General features: G+C 36.8%; 1 protein-coding gene across 1 annotated transcript; it reads right to left on the bottom strand.

Moving 5' to 3' along the window:
- Window positions 1-657: 657 nt before the first annotated feature.
- Window positions 658-15565, bottom strand: CTCFL (CCCTC-binding factor like). The gene is made up of 10 exons (XM_075768845.1): window positions 15101-15565; window positions 13964-14177; window positions 12099-12269; window positions 11484-11617; window positions 9482-9602; window positions 8030-8179; window positions 6372-6532; window positions 5554-5736; window positions 4654-4774; window positions 658-1619 (listed from the first exon to the last, which is right to left on the bottom strand). The coding sequence occupies exons 1-10, from the start codon at window positions 15434-15436 to the stop codon at window positions 1507-1509; spliced, it is 1704 nt and encodes a 567-aa protein (XP_075624960.1). The 5' UTR covers window positions 15437-15565; the 3' UTR covers window positions 658-1506.
- Window positions 15566-15953: the final 388 nt, after the last annotated feature.

Below are 15953 nucleotides of genomic sequence, written 5' to 3'. Positions count from 1 at the left end.
GGTCTTAATTATATTATGAAGCCTAATTAGTAAGAATGTATCCAAAGTTATGTTTTAATCATTCTCTGCTTTTATCTACTAGGTACGATGTGTATTATCTACTTGTGCAGAAACTACTTCTCACAAATTAGCTATTTAAACTGTAGACAACTTCTGCTTGCAGAGGAAACTCAGAATGCATGCTTCCTCTTATGTAGAAACCTTCTTCTCTGAATAACTGAATTATCCAAGAGCACTGTTATACAATACTATAGAATACTTCAGTATTATCTGTTTCATGACATAAATTGTTCCTTTATATTTAAAAACTTCTCCATAATTAATAAATTAAAATATTTAAAAATTGGTATCTGTTCAGACTATGTACTGGTTTAAAAGATATTAATACATGTGTACTCATCTACAATATATGAATAATATCAAATTAGATTATCTTTGCAAAAAAGCATCCGAAAGCCATAGTGATGCAAATTCTTAATCATGAAGAACAATCGCTCTGGTTAAAAAGCATGAGACCACTACGAATGGCTCCTGAAGAGGTCAAAGCATTCTTTCTGGATTTTCAAAGGGGCACATTTCTAGATTCTAACTACTTAAATAATCATTTTGTAAGTTCAGAGACAACAGGATCTTTTATTATTACATTCATATTCCACTTTATGTAGGCTGATTTTCAGATGTCAGCACAAAACGAGTCAGCTTTGTTATTAACAACAATTCAAGTGACCAATATATATTCAGGAAACTGATCAAGTAATTTATACAATTTCTAAAATGAATTTTAACAAAGACATCTCTTGCTTAGAATTTATGACACAAATGAAAACAGCACAACAAGAATAAAGTCAACAGTAGTATTTAAGCAATTATCATGGACAAAAGTATCCTGAAGTCCTGTTACTGACAAGGCAGCCAGACCAAATCATTAACTTTCTGCAACTGGATAAATATTAACATTATGAAAATGGCCACAAAACAATAATTAGGAAACTTTATTAAACACTCAAATAACACCTTGTTCCTTGCATTAAAAAATTCCTTGCTTTCACGTGCTCACCTTAGGAAAGTACAAATAGACAGAAGTTCATGCAGCTCTCAATTCTATAGAGCTACTGAGGAATAAATTTGCATCAGATCAGCATGCAATTCTGTGAGTAAATCTGGAAGAAAAATGAAATGCAAGGTGAAACAAATCTATCTACTTTTTCATAAATTCCTCTGAAATTAGCTATTTTTTTTTCTGCATTCTGTTGTTACACATATGTAATAATAGAGGTGAAGGTTCCCTATAACTTTCATGCTTTAGCAATGTTAATTAGGATACACAGTAGAAATTGCAACAAGAAGAAAAACGAACACAGAAGGGCTTCAACCAGTGCCTCTTCTAGCTTCCTAACTGGACGTAGTTACATCCTTTGAACCAGTCAGTTACAACCAGTGAAAACAAGGAAGACCAGAGTCTGTTCATGCATTATTTGTCCATCGTGTTGAGAACCATTTCACAAGTCATTGCTGTTCTCTCGGAGTTGCTGTTTCTGTTCCATCTAAAACAGGAACAATCTCACTGGCACAATGTTCATTTTTCACAGTGGAGATGTCTTGGAAAGATTCCAGGTCAACTTTGGGAAAAAAAAAATAAAATTGTGGTGATTAACTAGAATGACGAATAAATATTCCAGTAAATTTAACTAAGAGGCAGTTTAATTTAGTGGAGAAAATACTGCCAATATATAACAACAGCATATCTTTTATCTTACAGTTTATTTGGAGAATGAATATATTTTATGTTGAGTATTACATTACAAGCCATGTTAGCCAGTAGTACCCATGGTATTGTTATCAGAGGAAAAGGAGATTATTTAACTGGAAATCTAATTTGCACATACATGCATTTTCTTTTTTATTTTTTCTTAACAGCAAATCATTGACAGCACCAATCACACAAGTACGTAGAAGTCACATACGGGATCCCACAGGCCCCTGCAAGTTGTGCAAGAAGTAGACAGTGGTACATACTCGCAAATGTCAACTTTGGGGAAAAAACCTTTTGGAATAGGCACATAAATTTCTAATATTTGTGTAAGTTAATGGACTGAGTATTTTCATGAACAACATCTGAAGACACATTATCTTAGCTCTAGAAAAATCAAGCTTCCAGATGAAGATGTCTGCAAGATACCGAAAAGACATTGTTTGCACATAGCAAAACATTATTAAACAGCAAAATCTAATTATTGCAAAAACATAAACACTGCAGCTGTACCGTTTCTCTCTAACCATACCATTACAGCCTTACCAGTGAAAATAGAAGTGTCAGTGCTAATGTTGTTGAGGGATATTAGTTGTTTAACGTAAATAAGTAGGTTTTAATTAGAATAAATTACTTAGGAATATAATAAAGTGTGATTTGTGCTGTTTGCTTAGCTTTACTTAGCATGAGTGGCTAGATTTGCTGAAGCCTTTAGGCCATGATAGAGTTATTTTTCTCAGTAATGTTCCTAGTGGGTTTTGTAACAGCCAGTACAGCACTGTGTTTAGTCTTTTAATATGGGCAAAGTATTTTGATATCACACTAATATCTCAGTAGTGTTTTTCCCAAGTCTGAGACTCTTCAGTTCTCCGTGTTCCACCAGCAAGGGCAGGTGCACAAGGAACGTAAACCAGAAGATAAGGAGGCTCCAACCTTCTGGGAAAACTGCGGAAACTGCAAGTCAACAAGATAAGAGCCTGCCTGCCTGGACACAGAAGAATCCAGTTAGATGTTAGAAGACCCCAGACCAAAAATCACCATTGGACTAACGGATATGTGGACAGCGCATGAAGGGTGGGTGTATGGGACCCAAGGGTGTAATTGCCCTGGGATTTCTTTGTTCTGGGTCCCTCTCTCTGGAGGCACCCAGCCAGGGCTGATCCTGCTGCTGCACCTTTCAATTAAATTAATTATTTTATAAAATCCAATGCCTGAGACTCTGCTGCGGGAAACCTTAGGGTTGAGCCTGAACAAAGAGGAAGCGTGCCCAAGAATATGTATATGTGTGTGTGTGCGACACCATGAATGGTGTGTGAATGCTCGGGCAGAAGCTACTCCTTCAACAAATGTAAGCTCAGCTGCTCATATATATTCATATATTCAGAAAAACTCCAACATTTCTTTTTCTCACTATATCAAATTTTATCTCAGTGTCATTGGCCACAAATCAGCATAGATACAATCTGATTTACCCAAAAGTAAGGTTTTAGGACACCTAGGCCTTAGATGTATCTCCATTCTTGTCTCTTACTCCATAAAAATCACCTGAAGAATCCTATCGAGGAGACTACTACGGCTTTCAAACAGCAGCTGGGAAGCAGAGGGGCAAAAAATGAAAGGATATTCTGGTCAGGCAAAGCTATTTTTTTGGCCCTGAAGGTGCCCCCAGAAACATATGGCCAGCTCTCCCCCTCCCCAGCCCAGAGATTCAGCGTTCGATCAAACAGACAAAGGGAAGGCAGGACGCGTGAGGGTGCAGGGTTCCTGCCCATGGCCTGACCTAACTCAATATTGTGAATATTGTGCTTTGTCTAATTCAACCGAAATGCGCATAAATGAGATTATGAGCAGACACCTCCTCTGGGTCAAATTTAGACTGTAAGGTGAAACTGCTAGAATATCACTACATATGTGGTGACAGGCTAAGGTTTATTTGAGAGAATAAACCCAAATACTTCATATGTTTGAGTTGCAAATAAGACAAAATATAAATGATTGTGTCAGGAACGTACTAGCAGAACCCAGACAGAAAAGGCGCTTATTGCTGTGGAGTTCCCACCAACGAGACATCAACTGACCGATTAGTCTCCTGTTTTGGTCTGCCAAAACCTGCACTTACTCACTTTCCGGGAATCTTAACCTAATGAAAAAGATGAGGAAGCAGAAGAGAAGGAAAGAGATAAACTATGGACCATCTTTTGTTTTAAATTAAAGTTTACAGAATAAATGCTCAGTGCTCAAGAGCTACCCACAATGAGCAACTGCAAGTGAGTTTCTGATGGCACAGACACGCTGAACCTAGAGCTCCGTGAACTGGCCTGGTCACCTCTGCAGTACCATAGAAGAATGACTCCAACTACTTAAATCAGTAGCATTTTTATTATTATTTGATCACTATCTGGTCTAAGCATGAGAGGAAGAAGATGAACCATTTCTGTATTAAGATGTGCTAGATCTTTTGTGATTAACATGAGATGTGAGTTCTGAAATTGGAAAGTTTTCAGTCTGGTCTGTATTAAAGCAGTATGTGTTATAAAACCCGAGCTCTTAGGAAAACTCACTATGGCTCAACTCAGTCGTGATGTGTTTCATCCTCCTTTATAAAGGCAAAGGGAATTGGTAAAAGGGAAAAGAAAAAGCATTGCTAAGCAGGGAGTTAAGGAAGACATTTGCAGGAGCAGGGGAACAGGAGTCCCAGAATGGGTACCTGAGCAATGACCCAACTCGGAAGACAAGAATTTCTGACACACCATAAAGACTATTCTGAAGTAGTCTTCCATTATTAGCACTTAAATTAGCTTCATTGTGAAACAGTAATTAAACAGCAGGGGAGATTCACTGCCTTAGCCTTTTATTCTTGATTCTAATTTACATGATTAAATTCTAACTTATTCGCTGATTACCTTCTTGCTTAACACGCTTTGAGTTCTCATGGATTTTATTTTTGCCCTTGCTTCTTTTTCTGGGTGTAGCAGGTTTTGCCCTCACCAATCCACAATTTTCAGCATGCTTATGCATATTATTCTGTTAGCATAATGAAGCATAAATATATGAATCAAATATTAATGTATGTAAGCAATTTAACACACACACAAAAAACAAATATGGTTCTGACAGACAAATTTTGGAACACGAAGTGAAAGGCTGTAGTTAACAACCTCCATAAAACTCCTGAAGATTTTCCAGAATAGATATTAAAATTCTGCTTTAAAAGAACATTGCCATTTGGTGGGTATAAAATCAAATTTATCATTTTCTGGTTCCTGGATAAGCAATAAAGTTTTACATGGAAAAATCTGTATGTGGAAAAAAGGTTACATTTACTTTAGAAATGTGCACAGTAACCCAAACCCAGAGATACGTTCTCACTGCATCTGGTTTTGAAGAAGGGAATAATAATTTCTTAGTTTCCTTGCTGAACTGGTCCTAGCACTGTTTCACTTCAATTATCTTTCCATGTTCTTTCGTTTGCCTTAAAATTCATGCCTCCACACTGCCTTTTTATTTAAGAAGACTACTGTATTAAACATTAGTAATTTCAATACTGGATTGTACAAACCAGTACCAACCCTGAAAACACGATGCGGCAGGTATTTTCTACCTAACGGGGAATACGATAAAGTTCTTTATTAATCCCCCAGTGTAAGGTTTGGGAAAGAAAACAAGTTGTGCTGGCTTAGTATTAAGGAGTTAACACTCCAGCCAGTACACTGCTTTTTACTCTCAGTCCTTGGTGACAACAGGATCTGCAATACTTCGCTAACGATAACTCCACTGAGATTCCTTAAAGGGAAGTATCTTACCTGGAGTGAATAGCCCTTACCACATGTAGGGCACTCATAAACTGTAGGCTTAATAGTAGAATCGTGGTGCTTCCTAAAGTGAAGAGTGAGCAGCTGCTTCTGTCGGAAGCTTTTGCTGCAGCACAAGCAAGTGAAGGGCTTCTCACCAGTATGGGTTTGTTTATGTACAGTTAAGCGTTGTTCCTGAAATAAAGAAAATATCTGTAACGTAACTATCCAGCTCTGTGACACACGTTGAAAGAAAACACACAGGCACACAGAAACGTGAAAGGATTTTGCACAGATTCCTTAATTATCCTCCACTGTAGAGCAGATGCTGAAGAACAGATTGGGATACTGCCCACTGACTTGGAGAAGGTCGGAGCTTTTCTTCCTAACCTTATGAAAGTTAGCAGAGAAAATAATCCGAACGGAGCAATGGTACATTCCAACAGATCAAGGCCAGAGCGAGGCTATCCTAAATGTATTCTTTAAAATAAAATTTTCAGGTCAGACTGAATTTATTCGGTGACACTGCTGAAAATCACACTTAAGGCGCAAATACTACATTTTGTTCTCATCACAATGGCGATTGCTCTTTATACTTTTAACTAATTCATCTACAAAAGCTTTATCAAGAAGATAGCCTCAGACTTTCCAGCATTTCAATTTTACTTTTTATTTATGAACCATTTAGCTTGCAAATAACTACACTATTTTAGTTAAGATTGCAGTCACAAAAGTTTTTCTCTTCTTAAGGTAACTATAACCCCAAAGCCACCCCTACCTTGCCAACCTATCAATTGAATAAGCAATAATTTTTCAGTGAATTTAAATACCTGCTTACATGTGTAGCTGCACTGATCACATTTGAATCTTTTCTCATTTCTGTGAGTCTTCTTGTGCTGAATAAGAGCATAGCGCTCATGAAAAACAGCTTCACAGTAACTGCATTTAATTGCCACTGCCATGTAGGAATGCAGCTTTCGCAAGTGGACACCTGAACAATTATTAAAAGCAATTAATTTTAATGGTAAATTTTTGATTTCCACGATTTTGAACAAGAGTTAGACCATGCATAGCCCTGAGTGACACATACATTGTAGAGGAAAACACAAAAAGAACTTTCTGTGTTCTCTGCAAAAGGGCTAAAATCACCAAATAGGCAATTTTCAAATTTGTTTAAGATAACTAAATTTGCAGCAAGATGTTGTAACTTTCCAGAGAAATTAAGCAGCTATAAGCCTAAATCTTACTGATTTCAATGGAAATCATTTAACAAAACAAATCCTTTCAAAAATTCCAGTAACTGCCTGCTTTTGTCTATACACAGAAACTAATTTGACAATGCCACCCAAAATAGTATTTATAATATTAAAACGAAAAGTAAAAAAATAAATAAGCAAAGAAATTGTATATATGTAAATAACAATTCCACTTCTACCTTCAAATACTTAATAGACTTCAATGGGATCTTTATTTGAAAATATAAATAGATGCTGAAGGCATCTTTGTATGGCTAAATATTTTTTTAATATAGCTTTTCCATATATTTCTGGAAATTTAAAATTTTGTATAGGTTTTGCTGGTATTGGTCAGCTATATTGCCTTAAATACAGCAAATATGCTGTATTTGTAATACACTGATTTATTAATAAAATTCTCATCTGTACAAAAACATTTTCTTCCCAGAAAAGAAGATGAATTTACATATGAAATGTATGGACAGGGACAACTTTACTGGTACTTGAAGCAAGTACTGTTCCAAACAAGAGAAGTTAAAAAATTTAGTATATAAAATTCCCAGAAAATCATGACGTCTTGTATTTCAAGAACTGTCGTTTGTTCAAGAAAAAAAAATGTAATTTATATTTTCAGTTACAGTTATAGTTTTAATGTATTGTATTTCTTTAAGTTACAAGGCCAATGCACTCAGCAGCTAAACATGCAGTACAATTTTAGATTAAGAGGTAAAAGCTGACTGGTATATGCAAAAAGCCACATGTACTAAAACATTCAATCTATTTTAGTTTCTCATATAACTAGATGCATGTAAACATTTTAACTAGAGCTGAGAAAGAAACAGAATGAGAGAACTGAAATGGCTTTATGCAGATCTCACTATTTCCTGTGGCTTTGAGAAAAAACTTTTCAATACAACCTGGACATATGTTTTTGTGAAAAACAAAACATATTTTCTTATTGAAAAACAGGTCACAATGCCACAGGTATTAAGCAAAAAAACAAACAAACAAAAAAGCTAAATGTTTGCTACTTTGCATTTTAAACAGATTAAAACATCAACCACAAGATGTCACCACATCTCCTCGCAGAAGGAATTTACCTGTAAAACAATGAATACATTTTCCATTAAAATATTCTGTAATGATATAAAGTCATACATAACATATTTGGTATTATTGTAAGCAGTGAAAATTAGAGATTTCACCCCGAATTATCTCTCCAATTAATTTTCAATTTTTTCCTTTAAACTCACCCAGGTCACTTTTTCGCGCAATAAAAGTATTACAATGTGGGCACTGGTATTTTGGCACATTTTCTCCATGTTTCTGTAACATATGGATTTTCATGGTACCGCTTTGAGTGAATTTGGCCTGGCAAACATAACATTCATAGGGTTTTTCACCTATGTGTATTAAAAAAAATAAATTAAAATAACATATGCTTAGGAACTCTCTCTACTTATTTGATACAAATGCAAAATTCCCACAGATCTCAGCATCCATGTTCTAACAGCAGCAGTCTCCAGGCCAACCAAAATGTTACCATTAGTTGACAACGCACCTAAAATCTTACCTAGCTGATTACAAAGCAAAATCTTGGTTTCCAGAAGCTGCGAGTCAAACTGATGAAACAAAGCCATTAATATAATTCTAAACTATTAATCTGGAATTATTTTAATTCATTTTTGTCTTGAATATGTCATGTACAAAAATGCAGAACTATCAAATGTGCAAAGAGAGAAAGTGAACAGCTATAACAACATCATGATAAAAATGATTCAACGCCAGCCATTGCTAATGACAGAGAGAAAGCAATAAATTATTTTTTTTTTTTGTCATTCTGCCCCTAAAAGTCACATCATGTGTGAGCATCATCAAAAATTACATCAACACTGGAAATTAGCACAGAGAGAAACTGCTAGTGCTGAGGACCCAACGTGCACAGAGATTTTGAACCAGCTCCAGTCTGGTTCTGCGGACCAAGTCCCTGCGAGTACTGGATCATACCAGGTGCACTGGTTGACTCTCATTAAAAAAGTGTTGAGTTAATTGCACCAAACTGCCTCGAGATAGGAACCAAAGCGTGGTAAGTGGGGATATTTGGAAGATTTGATTCAAAGCACACACTCACACTCTGATTCAAACTAAAACACTAATCATAACATACATTATGTATAGTAATTGTGCTAAGTTAAACTCTGAAGTATCTGATGGATACTAACTGCCTTCTCAGAAGGCATGCACGTTACAGAGCTGTGACTGGAACGCATTTCTTTCAATATTAAAAACTTTCATTCTTTGCTGACCAAATTAATTACTAGCAATTTGGGGCCACAACGATGTCCATGTTTTGAATAGAGACTTTAAACTCTCCCGTCAGGTACATCTCCATGTAAAATTAACTAACTGAGAAATAAAAGTGATGACTTTATCCACAGAAAACAAGGCCATAGAAATGAAGTATTTTTCTAATATAAAAAAAAAGTTTAGGAAAACCAGCAAGACTGTAACTACTATTACTGTGCAGCTAGATTTCCAATAGCCAAATTCAGAAAATTTAAAGAGAACATGTTTTTTCAGGCACATATTTATTCAAAATCACAAATGAAAAAAGTGCTAATTTAGAGTCTGAAATTAGCTCACTCTAACCCCATGACTGTTAAGTGCCTAAGGACATCGACTTGACCATTACATCAGAGTCCTACCTGAATGAGTTATCATGTGCCTTTTCAGTTTATATGCATCTTTGCTGGCGTAACTGCAAAGGTCACAGGCGTAAGGACGCTCTCCTGTATGTGAGCGAATATGTCGTTTCATTTTGCTTGCCTAATATAAAAATAAGAAATTTTCTGCAGTAACATTTACATTAGAGACATAATTAAAATATAAGCAATTTTACAAAACACATCTATTGCAATTTTAGTGCTCCCCTCCACTTTTTTTCCTGTACAATGAGCCTGTTAAGGTTTTAGGTAACATGTCTGTACTTTTTCCCCAGACACTCTTACTTCCATGTTCAGTGCCAATGTAAACAAAAGGAGAAATTTTAAAATAAGAACATAAAAGCTAGAATTTTTAAATCAGCTGAAGGGGATACCTACTACCTTCAGGCTACCTGGCTATGCCAAACAAAATTCTTTGAAAATACTCAGGTAAATAAACAAAACCAAAGTCTTTATTCATCTTCAAATCCTAATGAAGCACTTTCATTGCAAAAGTTAAATTCTACTTTTTTTATACTGTTCTTGTGATATGTTCTACATAAATATTGTAGGTATGCAAGCTAAAATTAGGAGTTACCTAATGTTCAATTCCTCCATTTACAAACATATTTAATGAATTCACTGCTAGATCCACTCAAATCTACAATGCTATTCACTTAAATAAAATTAAAGATGATTGCCAATCTTTACTATACAAAAGTGAAATCATGTGCATGGTATTACTAGGGGGCTCCTTCAGCTCTCCTCATTCAGGTAAAGCTTACAGCAATATTAGTGAGAGTTCTGCAACAACGAGTGCTGAATACTTCCTTATTGAAACAAGGGAAAGAATAGGACACTAACTGACAAGGTTTTTAAAGATGCAAGCTATCCAAAATCTAATTAATAAGATAAGGTGTGTGGAATAAAGGTCAGGCTTGTTTACAGCTTTAGATCTGGACACAGCACATAAAAAAATTAGATACTGAATATCTACTAAACTGTGACAGTGATTCAATCATAGGTGACTGTGATTCAATCATAGGTGCATGACTGAAAGCCTATCTTTTCCAAGTGAACCCTTAGGCAGTCTCTAAATTTTTTTTATTTGCACATTAAGAAAATTTCAGTCCTGTAAACTCAAATGTCATCAAGCGTATAAACACAATACATGAGTTTCATTTTTGACATTAGCCAGTCTTGTCCTACAGTATATGGAATGAAGTATAAAGGAGGACCAAGTATGCTGCTGTACGATCAAATTCACACAAACACATTGTTAGCAGCAAATTTAGTATAATAAAAAAGAAAACACCCTTAAAATGTAACTAGTTTTAAAAAGTTAAGTAATTGTAAAGATATTATACATGTAGAATAAATTCTAATAAATTTATAAATATTACTGCATGGACAAAGTAAGGATTCAAGGAATTCAGACTACTTGTTCCTTTTCTGAGGGGAGATGGGGATGAAAAGATGTGCGTACAAACAGAATGCATGTCACCGCAAAGTGTTAGTAATCAGCTATCTTGCAGTAACAGCAGACGAACGGAATTCAACCCACCAACGTGGTCCAAGGCCATTAGCATGGTGGTCTTTGCTCTGATGCTGTTCTACATGGGCCACTGCTTCCTGCGGATCTCCCTACCTTTGTGGTCTCTACAGTCTTCCCTCACAGTACTGACGTATTACAGCAACGCCAAGTTTGGCCATTCCTCCCGATTCAGAACGCATATATACATCCGCATCACAAGCTACGTATTAATTATGTAGCTTGACATCTGCAGCTACCTCTGCAATGTATTGACTTGATCTGGTATCAAAATCTGACAATAACCAAGGATGATAGAGACAGTAAAATATATGCACAAGTAGGTCCCAATTTAGCAGAAACTTTTCAAGGTTAAAAACCTGCGCAAAAATGTCATAACTTCACAGTACATTAAAATCCTTGTATGTGAAAGCCTACAAACCTTCCCAAAAGATTCAGTAGGGCTGTACTTACTTCTACACTAGAATATTTACAAACTGAACACTTGAAAGGTTTTTCTAAAGTATGTTTGTAGCGCCTGTGTCGTGAAAGCTCACCACTGGTCACAAACGCCATATCACAGTCATTGCATTTATAGGGTCTGGTTCCTGTAAGAATACACCATTTCTTAGAATTTTATTTAACAACACAACGGTATGATTTGTCTGCCTTAAATCTACATGCACAATTTTTTAATAGAACCTTTTCTGAGATTCTGAATTTTTATATGCAATAAATGGACACCATAAGTTTATTATAAACATGATTTATCGATTTGCTTCATATGGTTATATAGAAAAATTAAAACATCACAAAAAAAATCTATTATGCATGTAGGAATCAGACACAACTGAAGTCAATGTTCAGTTGACAAAAATTTTTAGAATGCTATTTAACAAATAAATGAACACATACACAGAGAATGACTAACTACAGATCATGTCTTTTCAGCATGGAACTTCAAATGAAATCAGAGAATCTTTTGAGCACAAAACGATCACAGAATACAGCTCTAAGACAAAGTCATTTGCCTCTTAATTAAATTTTGCAGACAATATGTAAAATGAAGTATTTTCACACGTTAGATACCTGTATGTACATTCACATGGTTATGCAGGAGAGTAGCTGTACGAAAAGCCTTAAGGCAGAGGTGACACACATGACGTTTCTCATCAGAATGGGTTTTCATATGACGATTCAGACTTGATATTCTGAGTGAGGTGAAAGCGCACAAACCACAGTTGAAAACTGCTTTTTCTCCTATGGGAGCAAAGACACGTTTAGGTCGTACGAGCCACAAAATGACGACTTCACCAATTTCGACAGAGTTCCTCTACTTTGGGTAAAACTCCTTCATACTTCGACATAAAAGGACTTCAAAATACATTAAAAAAATCAAGCTGTCAGGCAGAAATTATTGTATCTATTTAAGACTTAAGTGATCTGCCCCAAAAATAGTGTCACATGTTAGTGACACAGTTTAGAACCTAATCCCAGGAAACCTAACTCCTAGCCTAGCTCTCGCCTCCAAGACAGGATGAAACTTCCTCTCTTGATAGCATCGTTAAGACACGGTTCATCAAGGCACTTACAACTGTGCAATGTACTTCTTGATGACAACTGTCTAATTAGCACTAAGTAAGCTTGTTCAAAGATTTGGAAATGGCAGGTTAAGCTATTCTCAGCTTTCTGGTAGTCCTGAATCTGTAAAGCGTATGCAAAAACATCATGATGTAAAAGCCTCTTTAAAATTATTAGTTGAACTTGAGGAAAAAAAGATCAGGTCCTTGAAGAAGTCATAGAATAAAGTTACACTTTCTGGGTTACATAACATTTCCAAGTTCATGGCACAGCAGTAATGAATTTCTTTTGAGCTTAACAAGTTAAGAGTAAATGTGCAACACTTTCGGTTTTGAAGAAGATTTGAAACTGAGAAATGGCAAATACGTCATATTTGAAGAGCCTTTCCAGAACAGTTGTCTCAGCTCCCAAGTGCACTCTCTGTAATGATTTTCATGCTGAGACTAAAATGTATTTTATACAATGCTTTATACCACACAGAGATGTGCAGCTAACACTTCACTTCAGTAACAGCAAACAAAACCACTTTATTGTTATTTATTCATTGTGGATTCATGCCCACACAAAAGAACATTGTTAGCTTTGTTAAAGCTGCTCAAATGTGCTTCCTATAAACACAGTAACTAAAATAAGGGACATTCACAATTGGTACAATAATCATGCTTTAAACAACCTCAGTCAAGATACCTTAATACCCAGCTACTACGACACACATGTTCACATTGCTCAATGTTACTGATGTCATCCAACTTTTACAGAGCAGACATACAGTTTCTAGGGAAACAGTTGCTTATACATTCCCTTCTAAGTCAGTCCTTAACTTCCACAACATACTTTTACATTCCTAAAATCTGAAATCAGCCATTTTCTGTTAGTTTTACTTCGGTTCTGAGAGATACCTTGCTGACAGGCACTGATACTTGCCCACCACCCTCAGGCAGCAGCTCGGAACCACTCTAAGTTCATCCATAAACCCCTGAACAAGCACGTTTTGAAGCTGAATGAGGGAATTAAAAAAGACTAAGTAAATTACTAGGTTTATTCAAAGACATTTACACACAATATTACCTTTGAAATCTTCCTGGAGGTTTCAAATACCACATACTGTTCAAAAGACCTTCATTTCTAAATGCCATCCAAAATGTCTCTCCTGAACACAACACAGATGACATCAGCCTGAACAAGTATATTTCTTACCTGAGGCTGAAGGGTATTATTCCTTCTTCCAAATTTCTACAGAATGTTAGATTTCACCTAATTTACACTTAACAATTAACACTGTGAATATTTACTATAAAATTTCAACCTCACTTCAAACGCTAAGTTAGCATATGCTATCTAAAAGTGAACTACTAAGATTATTCACTTTTTACCTTTTTTCTGATGCAGAGCACAAATCTGAAATTTTAGATTCTTGGGATTTCTTACAACTGTTCGTTCTGATGGAGTTGCATATTCCTGCTCTTTACTGTCATCGCAGGAGTCTGACAAATCACCTCTGGCTTTGCAGCTCTGGTTCTTTGTTTCTCCAAGAGTGAAAAAAAGTTCCTTTCCTCCCCCCTCTTCAGATGGGGTCAGTTGCTGGACCTTATTTTCAAACTCAATGATATCACTATCTCTGCCGATCTATTTAAAAAAAAAAAAAAAACTTTTACAAATTCCCTAACCAAAGGTAGTTGCTAATGGCAAAACAACTGAGCTATCAGCAAGATGCAAGCTAATAATTCATTTTGATTTTCAGCCTTAAATGTGATGGACAAAGCTGCAACAACAACAAAAAGTACATTTAACATACAGCAGACTAACTGGGAAGTGAACAATAACTAAAATTGAGTCCTAGCTCTTAAAAATTTTATATAAAATTTCAGACCACCATTTAAGATTACAGCACTGAGAACACAGAAACTTGTATCCTCATTTAAAAAAAATATTTAAAATTTAATTTCAGTACATTTACCTTTTAAAAGAAAAGGACAAGGAAGTATGCTCTCATATATATATATATATGACTTTTGCAGACTTATTGTACTGCTTATATATTTGTCATACGGCAATTAACAACGTTGTGATACTTTTTGCACTAGATAAATATGACCATACCTCAGAAATTATCTAGGGTGGCATGAGTTTTTTTTAAAAAAAAAAGTTATTATAAAACCAATAGCTAGCACAGGATAAATATCAAGACCATATTACACATCCAGCTTTAACAATGACTGCTGTATTGTACTAATACAGAAGGGAAATGCTACGTAAGAGATCTAGGCTGTCAAACCAAAGAGCACCAAACTGGCAAATTGAATTAAAAATGTGTCTGAACTTCAACGAAGTTGAACGGCTAATTTTTTTAGTTTGCATGGGAGGAAATTATAAAAAGCTGTACAAATGATTAGATACTAAAGTCCAACAAATTTAAATGCCTAGAAAAATAATATTGAAGTCAGAACTGAATTAGCGTGATAGTACAACAGCTAACATAACACCATCTTCACTACATCCAGAACTTGTACCTCAATCAGTAGCCTGTCTGGTGGTTTCTCAGTTGGCTTGCTTTCTGAACTCCTCACTTGCCCTTCTTCTTGCGAAACATTAATCTGTGTCAGCCCTAAATCATAGAACCCACAGATCCCTTCCCGCACACTTAGAGCCATGCCTGCTGGCACGTTGTGCAGCACACCCTGCCCTTGCTGCACCACAAGTGCCCTGGCTGGCGCTGCCCTTGCCATCCTCTGCTGCGGGTCCTCTTCCTCTGCCTTCAGACACACTGTCTGTAGTGTCAGAAAGTGCTTTTCACCCTCTTCAGGAGACAGGGACCACTCTGGGGGAACGCTTGCCCCCGTCCACATGTTGAGTCCCGCACTGGGGTCACTGGCATGTCTCCTCTCCTTCAATTGGGTTATGCTGTCCCCATCGTGCTCTTCTCGTCTGTCCCTGTCTTTTCTACACTCTCGATTTTGGTGAAAAGCTCCAGCAGCCCTAAGGCCACGTACACTGCTGAGTGAACCTGTTCAAAAGGCAAGGTTAAAAACGGGGGCAAATCTCAGACTTTCAGGAAAACCCCCTGGGCCCTGCCTCGCGCTCCAGCCCTTGAACCACCTTGCTGCCCTGCTTGCCCACACGCTACCACAGCACGCCCGCCGCCTCACTGACCACCCCTACCCTCAGCCCCACTCCTAGATCCCCCCTGGCCAGCCCTCACCTCCTCAAACTCCCCCTACTCCTCAGCCATGGACTCCCCGCGCCCAAATCCACCTCCAGCGGTGGGACCAGCTCCCAGGGTGTGAGCGGGCAGACAGCCTCGACCATATGTCAACAGCAAGTGTGCCTCGTGCCCTGCGGCTTCCCCTCAGGGAAAGGCAAGGG

Source organism: Balearica regulorum, chromosome 16 (genome assembly GCF_011004875.1).
Source record: "Balearica regulorum gibbericeps isolate bBalReg1 chromosome 16, bBalReg1.pri, whole genome shotgun sequence".
Classification (NCBI taxonomy): domain Eukaryota; kingdom Metazoa; phylum Chordata; class Aves; order Gruiformes; family Gruidae; genus Balearica; species Balearica regulorum.
This window is presented reverse-complemented; position numbering and strand designations above follow the sequence as displayed.